We start from the raw sequence: 15555 nt of genomic DNA, 5'->3' as shown, positions 1-15555 counted from the left end.
AAAGTAAAGAAGCAGTAAGCTAGCTTTGTATAGAGTTGTAAACCAATGCAACTTCGCCTTTCTCAACACGCTAAGTTTACGAAAAGATTCAAAAAGCATGCTCTTCCATGTAGTTCCAGGAAAAAATAGGCTTTTATATGTTATCGTGCTAAATAATAATAATAGTATTGGAATAATTGTTGCAGAAATGAAAGTCAAAAAGTTCCTGGCAGAAGCTTTCTTGAAAAAACAATCCTTACAATGGATATTGTTTTCGTAAAGAAGATTACATTTCTTGATAGCTTTCAGGAAAAAAAAATCTGGTTGTGTGTGATAAAAGGAAAAGTGTAATATAAAGATCCAAGACAGAAGAAAACTTTTATCTTTTCTTCTTTATTACATTCTAAACTACCATTTTACCCATATGCTTTCTCTCACGCCAAGCTTTTGTCTTTCTGCGTCTAACTTAGGCATTTTCACAACATGATTGTAGATTTTAAAGAAAAAAATAGATTATAAACAGTGAGTTCAGCTGTTGCCAAAAACGATAAAAGAAAATAATAATAAAGTTAAGTTTGATAATAAAAGTTAATAAACTAAATTCAAGGCTAAACCTTAGCAATGTGGTTTACGCTCTTGAACTTGAATCAAAGAAATCCTCGAAAACCTGCATTATATTTGAAACTTTTTAAGTTAATAAAATCCACAAACATATGCTTACTTAAGTCAATGAAATTAAATTGTTAATTTTATTAACAAAATCAAATTTAAACGCTATCATTTTTCATTTTTCCTGAAAACAATTACGTCACTTCCGTCACACAAAAATGCTAGGGATCAGAAAAGCAAAGATCTGGCATAAAAAGTTTCACTACAAAACAGAGGAGAAAAAATAAATTTAGCACAAAGCCAATAAAAAAGCTTTTATTTAATCTGTGTTGAAAAATAGTTTACATAAATGTTACTTTTAAAACAAAGTATCAGTGCTAACTTATTAATTCATATTTAGACGCTTAACAGTCTAAAAACTACACAAGTCATCACCATGACAAACGTAACTTCAGAGTTATGCTCTTCAATGTAACGTTCGTTACGCAAAGTTAAGCAATGAAAATAACGCATTGCACTGTTTTTACAATACTATCTACCTAAACTTTAGAGAAATTGAGAGCTGAATTTCATGTTGCAAATTCAAGGTTGCAAAAATGTTACGTTCGTCACACTTTAGTAGTTTAGTTTCAAAAACCAATTTATGTGATTTATACTGTGTTTTATTGCATGAATGTCACACATAAGTTTTATTCTTTCACAAAATTCCACAAAACCACAAGTAAATGATTATTTGATGTTTTAAACTCATGATAGGCACCAAATTAGTCTCTGAATGTTACGTTTGTCACTATGGAATGACCTAGGATAGTCTGACCAGTAAGCAATGAATAAGCTTGAAACTGGAATAGAAAAAGAACAAATTCGAATTTTCGAAAAATCGCTTTCAGTTGCTCCCCCCCCCCCCCCAAATTCATTTTGAGCCAAATGTCATGAAAATTGGCCGAACGGTGCATAACAGACAGCCAGAGAGACAGAGATCCAGACGTTCAGCTTTATTATTAGTAAAAATTAAAATAGCGTAATAATTCTTCCAGAAACTAAAAAAAAATGATTTTTATTTCTATTTGAGGAAAAAACGAATTTTTTACACGTTAAAAAAAATCCTGCATATGTGAAATTTATTTTTAGAACAATGCAAAAACAAGTGATAAATGTCATTGATTTCCTATAGAATGACTTGGGAGCACTGAAAGTCGTCGAAAAAATATAAAAAAGCACACATTAGAAGCGGAGTGTAGGTGAGATTTCACTGTAGTTGCAATAGTTAATATAATCACAATACAGTCAAATTTTTTTGTTATAAGTTCCTTACAGAAATTATCTTGTTTTAGCAAAGAATTCAATATGCCCAAAATCAAATTATGTAGGAACAATATAACCATTTGTAACATCGGTATAGCAAAATTGCGTTACTGTAAAATGATATCACCGGTCTCTTGGACTTTCCTAAATGGAATTAAACTGTAATAAACTCATGTATTTTAAAAATATAGACGAACCTCCATAGATCAAACTTCCACACATTGAAATTTTCTTTACATCAAAGTCCCAGCAAATTTCCATGACCATTACATAGAAAAATTATTTCTATAAATCAAAATAATCTCAAAATATTGAATTTTTTTTAGAGACATTCATAGATTTCTTTTCCACTTTAGACTTTGTCTCATGGAAAAAGGGGAGAAACGCATGTTCACTAAAGATTGCTTCAAAACTCACAAGGAATCTGGGATTGTGGGTTGTGTAGATAGGTCGTTGTTTCGTTCTGGAGTTCTTAAATTCCCTCAAGTTTATTTCAAATCTTAGTTGCAACCAGTAATACAGGAAAAGCAGTTTTAAGTTTTTCCTATTGTCTGTTGATTATCATTCCTAGTTTTTTTTAGCTTCAGTAAAAATTATTCAAGTTATGTAGATTGATTCTTTACTTATCTCTTGATTACATTGTCAAAACGAAAATCCCCTAATGTTGCGGATCAAGTTGAATTGCCGAAGAATGAAGATGTATAAAGGCGCAAAAATGTCATTTCTGGTAAATTTAGTATTTCCGCAAGCAAAGTTCTGGCTATTATGAGAAACCAGAAAGTCATAATAAAAGTACTGAAACGTTTACAGAAAACTCACTCAAAAACAGGAAACAATAATACAGTTGGTGCAAATTAGCTTCAGTTTTAATGTTTTAGAAGATTTTTATGACAAACGGATATCATTTCTATATATCAAATTTTTTTCCAGCAATTTGCTACTTCGATATATAGTGGGCCTACTGTAATTTTAAAAGATTTTTTAGTATTTTGAACAGGTGAAGGGCATAGTAACATGTTTGTGGAATATAGCAGAATATGCATGTAATGTTAAAAAAAATACATACCATTTGCCTACTATTTTGTTGTAGTATCCAGCTTTTTTTAAAAGTTGTGGAAGTAGAATTTCTGATGTTATCCCACCAACAATATCTTGAGGAGTATAAGCTTGCAAAAAAAAAAAAAAAAAGTGTTGTAAATGTTGAACATTTTATATATATATATATATATATATATATATATATATATATATATATATATATATATATATATATTAGGGTGGCCCTTAGCTATAGGGTATTTTTCGAAAGTTAAAATTTTATTGCTCCCAACCTCTTATCTTGTTCCAATGAATAATAAAGCAGGCTGTGTAAAATTTCTCTTCATTTGGACAATTTCTAGGGGTGCCGCAAACGACTTGAAGTTCAGCAAATCCTAGAAATCTCGTGCTTTTTTAACAATATTTAATTTTTCTTTACTAACACAACAGCTTTTAGAGGATAAATACATTTTATTATGACAAACAATTTCTACAGAACCAAAACACAGCGGGAACAAGCGAATGTTCAACATTATTTTTTCCTAAGTGAGGATTTAGTAGCAGTAGGGTATCTTTTGCGATCTTCAGCAACAATTTGTAAAACAAATTGTTTTTCATTTTCATCTTTTGTAAGAATATTGTTGTATTCCTGAATTAGTTTGACCCCTCTTTCTGCAGCATCATTCACAACAATTATTTTATCAAGTTTTTCCTTTCCACTTGTGTAACCAGGGTCATCTTTCCAAGTTGAAGTGTCTTTGTTGAGAAAATCAGAACTTACAGAAAATCGGGTGAGGAAATGTTTTGTAACAGGTGTCACAAAAGATGAAAATTCGTTGTTAATAAACTTAGAAAAATTGTTTTGATGTGGAATGTATCTCTTTTGTTGGTTTTCTGCTTCTTGCGATTCTTCATCTTTATCTGCTTCCAACATAATTTGTGCCATGTTTCTCTTAACCGAGGTTGGAACATTATCATCAAATAAGGATAGAGCCATAGTTTCAGGAGCTAAGTACCAGAGATGTTTTGAAAATTTTTTGAGAGCAACAATACTGATTTCTGTATCAATATCCTGGTAATCGATCAGTTGACGCATAAATAGGAAATCGTGATATGGAGCTTTAACTGCTTCCGGGGAGAGAAACCAAGATCGAACGTAGACTCGAGCAAGAAAAATACATATTCTTCTTAAAGAGTTCTTCTCCCTTTCAGATAAGGGAAACTGATCCTGAAATAAGTAAATCTTGAGTGCATAAATGGACTTTGACATCCACCTAGCATGACTTACAGCTCCTGGCTTACGAAATGATATTCCACACTTTGGAATTCCACCAAGAAATATCATACTTAATTCCAACAGTTCTCGGTAATCATCGCGCTGTTGTTTCCGAGCTGAAAGATGTTGATCAAGAAATTCGAGCATGGTTGCACGAATATCATGAGGTACTTCATTGCTACCAGTGGTATAATTTTTTTTGTCGAGTTTTGTCCAAGTTTCTTTAAATCTTTTGAAAAGTGGCATGTCTGGACCAGAAGTTGCACTCATTAGAGAGTCAAAACATCCCTTTAAAACTAACTCAAAAATGTGATGACGACAAGGAAGGTACAGCAGATCACGATCAAACAATTTTTCTAGATTAATACAGGCACCATTTATTCGGCCTGTGTTGCTGGCTGTTGTATCACAGCAAAGTGCTTGAATTTTATCGTTCAATCCCCACTTTTCAACTGCTTCATAAATAGCCATGGCTTGTTCTTCTCCTGATGAGGATGGGATTTCAGGAACTCCCAACATTTGCTCCTTGCCTTGGAAAGTTACTATTATTGCCAGTCTGTCAGTTTTTTCGACTCCTGCAAGTGTTGGGAGCAACTTTCCATCCCAGTGTAAGACAAGCTCTTGGCAATCATTTAAATTAAATTTTTTCTGAATTTCCGCATGTCTTTCTTCTCTAAATTTCTTTCGGAGGCGTTGAAGAGAAGTTCGATTAATGATCAGGTCTTTAGTATCAAGTCCAAATGCTTCTGCAGCAGCTACCAGTATGTAAATTCCATTTCTATCTGTGATTTTACATCTATCAAAAACTTCAGATAGACGAGGAGTAAAAAAATGCAATGTACCTCTAGTTTCTGCGTAAGTCGTACTGTCCGTACTCTCAAGTGTGTCTATATCAGTTTCTAGTAATTGTTTATCAATGACAGAAGAAGGGCTGCTACTGTCGTCAAAACCGTCACTGCTTGGGTTGCTTGAAACTATATCATAAGATGTGTCGACTAATTGTCGTTCCATTTCTTCATAAGTTCGTTTCTTTCGGGCAACTTCTGTTCTGTTTTTCTTTGATTTCCTTTCTTCTTTTTGTGTTAATTTTAGGTCAACACCAACCATGGAGCCCGGTCTTCCTTTTTGGCACTGAAGAATTAGAAATTTCCTATCTTCTTCAATTTTGATGTCTTCTAAAGCATTTGCATGAGCAATATCGAAGAGATCGTCCATAATTTCTTCAAAAGAATCTCTTCTCATTTTTCCTTTCCCTGAAGTTCTCGAAAAACTTTTCTGCAAATGTTTCCATTCATCATGGAGTTTGACTAACTTGTCAACGCAGTGATCCGTTCTTTTAGTGGGAATTCTTGCCTTTTGCCAAAAAACAGATACTTCTTGAATCACTAATGTTGCACTTTCTTTTTTGTCATATTTACAACTTTTATATTGTAAAAAAAGACGCTCAAGACTTGTCTATTCGATGGTAGCTTTGCTCCAACAATTTGATTAGAAATGTTGCCAACAAGATCAATGTAGAAATCTTTTCTCAACTTGTTTAATGAGCTACCGGAAGACGTTGATGCCATTTTGCAAGTCGGAGTTGATAATGACACGAAAGTCAGGCGCAAGTTACCAGCAGCACTCTTGGGGGCTAAGGCCCCTAGGGGCTCTATTGTGGGCAGCTGCTCCCACGCTCACCCAAGGTCGTCTCTCACCCCCGCTTGACTTTTGACCTCTGACCAAATGTGGGGTCTTCTTCGGAAGGGGATGGTGGGAAACGGTTAAGGGGGATGGGAGATATACTGGACAGAGAGAGGACTGATGTTCGCCTAAAAGATGTTTCAATTGGAACTCTTATTTTGTACAATTCATCAAATTTTCTTCTAAATAGATGTAGATCATATGTATTGTGACTCTATTTAAAACTTGGGATTAAAAAGCAGCAGTCTTTATCATATCAAAGCAGCAAACTACCGTAAAAATGAAACATGTTCTCGGCTCGACAATTGATTTGTTTCATGTATTGGAATAATAAACGATGGAATGGTAATGATGGTAATGAACAAAGACAAGGTTATACTTAGTTAGAAAATAATCAAACGAAGCACATAATAAAAATAGAGTTAATTTAAGTTTATCCAATCATTTGGGGGAAAAAATAGGATTTGATTAATAATACAAACATTATATTTACTATCATGGTCCTAATCCTGATATATATGATAATACTCAAATTATATTTTTAATTAGTTTAAAAATTACTCATAAAATTAAGTGTGACTACAAAAATAACTCAATTAAAAAGTTGACAGGGAAATTTTCATAAGATTGATGTAGAAACAATTGCAGTAGCAAGAACGCGTCATGAGTAGTGAATGGTGTCTTGGTCAAAAAGCTTTGAACAAAAGACGTCACAGGAAAAAGGGGGAAAGACATAGAAAGTCTCTGAAAAACCAGTTAGAGCAAAATAACACCTGTAAGAAGATATAGGTACGTTAAAAATGTAAATATGCGAGATGCTTTTTTTTTTAACTTGAAAAGATTTGAAAAATTCCTTTTTTGGAGAAAATTTGATAATTTCATGCTTGTTGCGGCACCCCTTAAACTTTTCCGATTGAGCTAATATTTTGAACACATCATTTTTTTGTCCATTGGAACAAAATAGGGGGTTGGGAGCTAACTTTTTCGAAAGTTGAAAAATAAGGGCCACCCTAATATATATATATATATATATATATATATATATATATATATATATATATATATATATATATATATATATATATATATATATATATATATATATATATATATATATATATATTTTTTTTTTTTTTTTTTTTCATGTCATGAAATATAATTAGTAGAAACACATAATCAATGAAATGCAGGTTCTTTTCTATTTGAATGCAAAAACTTTTGGAAAGAGTATAAAAAAACTTTTACTTCACTGGTCCATGCAAAAATAAAAATACTAACAGCATGTTCTTATTTATTTATTTTATTTTTATTTATTTTTTAAATTTTATTTATTTATTTATTTATTTATTTTTTTGAAATTTTTTTTTAGGATCCCTTAAATGAATATATTTGGCTCCAACACATATTATTTGTTTAAGCAAAGCATTTCACTATGTGGGGAAACTATTTTTACCTCACCAATCTGATAACACTTGTCTTAAAATAAAATAATAAATTAGTAGCTATTAAAAAAGGTAATCAATATAAGAGGTAAAGAAATAAGCTAAATGTATCAAGAAAATAAATAAAAAATATCTTTAAAATCTACACATGAAAATTATAAAAACTATATAACTTACATCTGGAATTACAAAATTTACTTTGCTTATTCATTGTCCAACTAAGCGGGGCTCACTGTACTTTTTGAATCTTTCAAATGCATTTAGATTGTAATTGGTGCTCTAACTTAATAAAAGGTAAGTTCAGGAACTTTTTTTCTCCATTCAAACTGTATATATATGCAATTCTTATTAATTTTGAAACATTAACATATGAATGCAAATTCTGAAGAATGTAACGTTTATGAATTTTTTTCGAAACAAACTAAGCCTAAAACTTCATGTAAATAAAAAGAAAAATGTTTTTACTACTACACACTTATTATTTTATTGCATATGTACAAACTTATTTATTCATTCATTTTTGGTCTCCATATTAATGACAAAAAAAAAAAAAAATTACACAGACCTAAAATATTTTTAAGCACTTTTATTATACTTGGCCTGATTGTCACAGAAAAATCTGAGGCCTGGCTTTGCTTATATCTCAGCAACTAGACCACTTATAGACTTCGGGATTTCACTAAATGATTTGCTTAATCTCAAGGTACAGCTTAGTGTTAAAGAATGAAAATTCTAAAATAAAATTAATATTTATTTGGACAATTTTATGCCAACACCAAAACATGTCATTTTTTATGTGTTTTTTTGCCCTTGTGTGCGTGTTTTAAAAAAAAAAATCCACTGTCTTATTTTTTTAGTTCTAACCTTTTAGAAGGAGGGGTATCAGCATTGTGATGCAGGACCTTTTTTGAGTTTGTGGTAGAAAGAATCATTTTTAGGGGGGCAAAATTTTTGAAAAATACATTAAAAATTTCTGCATTTTGAGGCTTTATACAGGGTGATTGGAAATACAAAAACATCAGAAAAAAAATAGGATAACAAAAACTTTTTAAAACTTATACACTCTTTTGATGATTAAGGCAATACAAAATAAAAATTGCTTTCGGTTCGACAAATCGTTGATATTAATCGACTGTGAGAAAGAGAGGGATTAGAAATGATGATGCATTGTCACTTGCTCACATCGAGTTTCGGTATAGTTAGTTTTTGATTATCCCTTCAACCCACCGACGATCACAACACTGAATAAACTGAAAATTGATCAAGATTGAAAAATGCTTAAAATGCTTTAAAAGAAATGGTAGAAATATTTTTAAAAATATGTTACGAGAAAGTAACACCCTCGGACAACTCATTCTTTACACACTTGGTAAGAAATAAAATTGAAGCCCTTTCAAACACTTTCAGAAACATTTTAAATTATTTTCAAAGCACCTAGAACGTTTGAAATAATTCAAAGAACTTCATTTGTACTTTCTAATCCAGGACATTTTAATACTTGATTGTGTAGTTTTACAGGATTTTTCTAACTTAGTAAGAAACACCTATTATTCTGCACTATTTGTATTTTTTAATAACTAGTAAGTGCGGAAAACAAAAAGGAATAGAGGTAGCAATAAGTTTTTTCTCATTCTACACAGATTGATAGTATGCAGTAGAAGTAATAAAAAAGCAAGCAACAACAAAATAACTTCCAAATTACGGAATTCGTGCTTAATTAAATAGCAAAATGTGAACGTGTGATTCACGCAAAAATATATCTCAAGCAAGCAATATGTTTCAGAAACATGATAACCATTCTTTTTACATTTTTGATGCAAAATGTAGCAAGGAGCTGAATTTGGCACATTTTGGTATCTCTCCCCCCCTTCCCCCGTTGGAAAAAGTTTAAAATTCTCAATGTTTTCAAGCACCTGAAAATTAAATTTATTTTTTACAGTATTTTTCCTTTATTTAGGATAGAATCCATAGGCGGATCCAGGGAGGGGCCATGCGGGCCATGGCCCCTTCCGAGAAAATTTCAAGAATAGTTAAAATCCCCTTTTTTTGAGCAAAACTGCAAAAAATTTCCCTTCAATACAAGTATATAAAAAGTCTAACAATAAGGAAAACAATGAGAAAGAGGCCATGGCCACCCTGAGAAAGTTTCAAAAATAGTTTAAAACCTTTTTTAGAGCAAAATATTAAAAAAGTCCTTGTTATACCTGAAAGTTCCCCACGCCGGGGAGCCATAAAACCACACTGAGGAAGTTTCAAGTATAGTTTTTTAAACCCTCTTTCCTAGTTTAAATTGAAAAAAAAAAGAAAAGAAACTTCATTGTAATTCATGTTAAGTCAAAAAAGAATGGAAACGATGCCAGAGGGAGGGCATGGCCACCCCACAAAAATATCAAGTGTATACCAAATATTTGGGTTCATTTAGCATAATGGGCTCGTCTTTTTAGACGGGTTTACTTCTCCCATGCAGGAAAGAAAAGGGATATGGGCGCCTATATAGGGGGCAAGTGAGGGCTCAAGCCCCAACTTCTCTCACTAGAAATTAGAACTTCCTTGCTTTTAGTACTTTTTTCTTTGAAAAAATTTAAAAACATTTCTTCTCCAGCCATTAGTGAATAAGTTATTAAAAATATCAAATTTTAATGACTCTGCATCCTGAAATCGGTTTTCATGGGAAAGATATCCTGATAAACCATGGGGAAAGTATATGAGCCTCCCCTCCCCTTACAATTTTGTATATGGGCGCATGGATATGTGTTAGTAAGTGTCTGATAAAAAGTTATACATTTAATGATTGCGCATTAAGTTAAAGTTAGATTTAAGTTTTAACCTGGCTTTATGCAGTGCTATGTAATTATTCTTCATACCCTTTTTAATATGAGACCCTCCAAACCACTCCTCTTCCTCTTCTTAATATCTAATATTACCAAAGATCGTCTACAAACTATGTTTTAAAAAATAACCCGTAAAAGTTTCTAGGGGAGGGACCCCACCTCTCCTTTTCGCCAACATCGTTCATGATCGGCCTAAATTTTGTTTTAAGCGCTCAAGTTTCAAAATCTTTCTGGAGGAGAACTCCTCCCTCCCTAACATCATTAAACTCTTCAAGAATTACATTTCTGGAGCTTCAATTTTGAAAAACTGCTGGTCCTCTAAAAGTTACTCATGAATCATGGATTGCTTATTTGCAATTTAAAGTGTTCAGTTTTGAAAAGAGTTTAGGAGAGGACCTCAGAATCTCTTCAAACCCTAACCTTACTAAAGATAGTCTAGAATGTGTTTTTAAGTCTATGAACTAGTAAAATTTCCTGGGATGGGCCTTTTAATCTCTCCTCCCCTTAACATCATCAAAAATTGTCTAAAACAACCTTTTTAGAGCTACAATTTTGGGGGGAGGGCTCTAAACCTCTTCTCTCCTCCCATTACCAAAGACAATTAGAATGCATTTTTAAGACCACAAATTAGAAAAATTTCTTGGTGTGTCTGCTCTTGAATTTCTCCTCCACGTATCATCACGTAAAGATCATATTAAACTGCATTTTTGGCTTTACAATGGAAAAAAAATCCAACAGAGAAACTCCGAACCTCCCTCTTCTTAGCAATATTGGAGATAATATTTGTGTTTTTAAGGTTTCAATTTTGAAAAATAGGAAGGGGGTGGGTCGCACCCAAGCCCTTAATATTACGAAAGACAGTTAAAATGTATTTCTAAGATTATAAATCAGAAAAATTGCCTTAGATGGGTCCTCAAATCTCTCCTCCCTCTAATATCATCAAAGATCCTCTAAAGATCGTCTACAACTGCATTCTTAGAGCTACAATTTCGAAAAATAGACAGGGGAGCTCCACCAAACCTCTCCTCCCTAACATTACTAAAGATCGTCTAAAATGCGTTTTTAAGACTACAAATTTGAAAAAATGTTTGCTTCAGAGTTAATATTATATTTACATTCAGTAAGTTACCACCCTATAGCCAGGGTTAATGCAATTTTTTGAGAGTTGGTTGCCCCCAAAGAAGCGGAGGACCTACATATGCTAACCCCTGGATCCCCCAAGTACAGGAAATTTTAAACATGCCCCCCCCCCTAAAAATATTTTCTGGTTGTGCCATTGTCGGAGAGTGTAGGAAACTGTGGCCGTACTTAGGATCGAAAAATTGATGAATAGGTGAAGACAATGGCAAAACAACTGCTTTCAACCATAACCATTTTAGGAGTCCAAGGAGAAGGGGCAAGGTTTTGTTTTTGGTTTGGAAGAACGCTTCATATTAAAAAGACAGAATTACCAAAAGGAAGGAAAATAAAACATATTTGTAAAGCAAAAAAAGAAATTTTTTTCCCTTTGTTTACCTTCAGGAGAGGCGGCACTTTGCAGATTTGTATGGGGAGGCAAAACTGCTAGAGCAAGCCCTGATCTTACATAACTGTTTTTATGGTAACATAAATAAATCTAGACTAATTCCAATTATTTTATAAAATTAGTAAGAAAGTATTTTACATGGATGCTCAAAAAAGAGTAACTAAATAGACTTTTTGTATCATAGGGCAATTTGAACTGAACATGTAAAAACTTAACAATTTACTATTATAATGTAAACTAGGCAAAAGGGAGGAGAAATGTATATAGAAAGTAAATAGACAAATTCAAAAAATACAGTAATTACTTTTAAAGCATAATTCATGCATATGCTTACCATTACGAGCATGTTCATTAGTAGTATAAAAACCATTTCGAATCGGCAACCGTCCGGTCAATAGGGCTGCTCGAGCTGTAACAAATACCAATCGGAATAAATGCATTCAGTTTATTTTATGATATCAAAAGTGTTGTTGTTCACTTACAAGGGGAACAAAGAGGGTTGGCTGTATAAAAATCTGTCAATAGGGTGCCCTCTGCAGCCATGCCATCCAAGTTTGGAGTCTCCTTACTCGGGTGACCAAAACTGCCAAGATCACCCCAACCCATCTGCAAAATATGTGACAATAAGTTATGTAGATTAATTGAAATTTTAATTAAATCTTAATCTAGATTGCATGATGACATATTGTATTAGAATTTTTGTTATCTGTTCGTATAGGCACAAGATATGGATGAAAATTTTCAAATTCTTGCACTCTTACTTATCTCTAGCTCAATAACAGAAAAATGAAATTTAGAGCATTCTTCAGTTTAAGCTGTCTGAGGATGTACATAAATTATTTACTTTCCAGCTTGAGCCGCCCAGATGGTAGGTCACTTTGACCTCCCAAAAATTTCCTTATTTGGCACTTTGCCTTACGATTTGGTGAAATCATCATCATTTGACAAAACTTCGGGTCCTATTCGACTAAGTTACCATCATTCAGCAAAATTTCGAGTTCCATTTGGCAAAATTATCGTCATTCGGCAAAATTTGGAGTTCCAGTCGGTGAATCGAGAATTTCCGCCCTCCCCAAAATTTACGTTTGAGGCACCACTGTTTATAATTCTTTTTAGTGAATTTGTAACTATTTCAATGGAAGAGTTTAATTAAGAGAAAATGCAGTTATTTTTTAGAAATACAGTCTATGTATGACACCTATTTATAGTGAATATATGATTACAACATAATAGTAGCAATTCCCCTTCACATGTTCCTACGTATTATTTAACTTTTTATAACGAAATTATGTCTATGACGAAATTTCCATTTAGTCCTTTTGACTTCCTTATAAATTGGCACATAATAACTTTATTTTTCTTTTTCAATGAGAAAAATATATAGTTCATAGTTAAAATTTTGGTCTTTTGACCATAATTAATGAATCCTTCACGGCTGATGAGCTCTGGATTCATACTTTATCTTTTCCTACTTAATAGCTGTTTGCAATTTTCCTTTTTATCATCATTAATTATTTATAATTTGTTTAATATTTGAAATTCTATTCGCTTAATTTTATATTTACTTGGCTTTTTAGTTTTGCCGCGTTGCGCATCTATGGACTCTTGGTGTAGTCTTTTCAATATTTTTCACTTTTATTATTATTACAGTAGAAGACCGTTATAACGCACACCTTGGGACCAGAGCTTTTGCGTTATACAGGTTTTTGCATTATATAGATCATTTTAAAAATTTTGAAACTAATATTCAGAATATATCTATATATTAGCACTTCAAAATGAGATTTATCTGCAATGAGTATTAAAGCACCAATATTGCAATTAGTCATTCACAAACAAATATGTATCACAATCAGAAGAAAGTGAATTTTCCTGCACTTCTGCTAGCTTCATGGTTTGCATAACAGCTGCATTTTCAAGAGCCATCTGATATTTTCTTTTTACTGTGAACACTAATTTTCATTTTAAAACTTTGAATTAAGATGGGAAGATGAAAAAACTGTTTTAAAAATTTAATTTGCCTAACAATTTTTATGTTTGCAAGACAAAATAGAGGGAGTTTTTTAACTCCAAAACCTATTGTTTACTTCTGAAAAGTAGTGCGGTTTATAGAGATTTGCGTTATATAGGTCGGCTTTATAACGGTCGTCTACTGTATTATATATATATATATATATATATATATATATATATATATATATATATATATATATATGTATGTATATATGTAAATTTGAAAAATTAGTTCAGTAAAAACTAATAACTGTATCAAAAATGTTTCGATAAAGTAATTTATGCAAAAAAAAATTTCTAAAGTACTCATGCAGTCAATTTTTGTGAACTATCTATTTTTTTACACGGAAATTTTCATGAAGAGTTTTACAAGATAGTGCTTTCTGTACAAGTAAACATTTACAGCACCAATTTTTAAGAAGATTCTATTTTTACAATTGAAATTTTTTAGAGAATTCATTTTCAAAAAATAGTAGGATCAAAACACATACATAAAAAAGAACGAAAAAAAAATTTTCTTTGATTGTATGTGCAAAAATATAATGTTATGGTAGCATAAATTATTGTTCAGTAATTGATTGTGACAATTTTCATTTTCAAAGAAGAAGAAAAAAAACTAAATTTTGACGCAGGGTAACTTGAAAAATATATACATTTATTAATTTTTTAAAAAAAGAAGAATTAGTTATACCATTTTACCCTATCAGTGTTTCTCAGAAACAAACATACAAATGAATAAACAGATTAAGAAAATTGAAGGAAAAAAATCTGAAAAGAGTTATACGTTATTCATAAGAAAATAAAAAATGTACATATTTTCTTCTAATATTACAAAGAAATTCTTATTAAAAAAACTTTAAAAAAATTTAAAAAAAAACGAGTGAAAGGGGGAAAAGGATAAAGAAGGAAAAGAGAAACAATGATTTTTTCTTTCAAACAGTGTAGTATAAAGACATGGTGAAAAACAGAACACTTGAATATACGCCCATTTCTACACGCTGAAAGTTTTTGAAAGTTAATATTAATAAATCAAAAATGTAGTTACTATCTGTAGATACGGAGGTCAAAAATTTAGGAGGAAATTTCCCCAAAATAATAACGAAAAAAAAAATTGTTTTTCCCTTTCAATTTAAAGGGAGAAACGATTTACATTGAATAAATAAATAAATAAATAAACTTACATCATCCATCAGCATAATAATTATGTTAGGCATTTTTTTTGCTTCGAACCCGCAAGTACATAAACAAAACAAAAAGAGATAAACTTGAAGCATATTTGTAGAAAGCAGGTTAGCATAAAAAAACTATTATGAAATTTTACAATTGCATGAGACTTCAACTGAACTTATCACTGCTATCATGAGAACTGCACAAAATGTAAACATTACATTATACTCAATGCAAAACTGTAGAAGGGTAAGAAGTTTACCCCCTAGGCTTCTCCTCTTTAATACTCATTCGTTCCATCTGACAGCTGTTTGACAGCCGTAAAGAAGGGCACCCCGGAGGCAAGGCGCTTTGTACGCAGTACTGAGGTTGTGACGCTGCTCAGTTTCTTGTACAAATAAGTATAACTATTTTAAAATTGTACAAATATAAATTCAAGCACGTGTTTGGGGACATAATGATCCGTTTTCAAAGCAAAAAGTGAGATTATGGACGCTAGTGAAATATTTATCTCATGTAGTAAAAATTAAACTTCTGCGTTTAGACTCCCTGTATTTTTTGCATTAGAGAATTTTTGAAACATATTCAGTCAATTAAATACCAACCCCTCCGCATGATTTCCCCATTTTCTATTCGCAACTCCAACGAACTATAGGGGGCACTGCAGTCACTGTTTAATGGCGGAAT

General features: G+C 31.9%; 1 protein-coding gene across 1 annotated transcript in view; it reads right to left on the bottom strand.

The window, feature by feature from the left end:
* LOC129223889 (N-acetylgalactosamine-6-sulfatase-like) overlaps positions 1–14998 on the bottom strand; it is a 43296-nt gene extending 28298 nt beyond the window's left edge. Inside the window, exons 1-4 of the mRNA XM_054858264.1 lie at positions 14883–14998; positions 12171–12294; positions 12023–12097; positions 2960–3059 (exon numbers count right to left, since the gene is read on the bottom strand). Of these exons, the coding sequence (XP_054714239.1) occupies positions 2960–3059; positions 12023–12097; positions 12171–12294; positions 14883–14975 (392 nt within the window). The 5' untranslated portion in view covers positions 14976–14998. The remainder of the gene's footprint in view (positions 1–2959; positions 3060–12022; positions 12098–12170; positions 12295–14882) is intronic.
* Positions 14999–15555: the final 557 nt, after the last annotated feature.

This window comes from Uloborus diversus, chromosome 6 (genome assembly GCF_026930045.1).
Source record: "Uloborus diversus isolate 005 chromosome 6, Udiv.v.3.1, whole genome shotgun sequence".
NCBI lineage: Eukaryota > Metazoa > Arthropoda > Arachnida > Araneae > Uloboridae > Uloborus > Uloborus diversus.
This window is presented reverse-complemented; position numbering and strand designations above follow the sequence as displayed.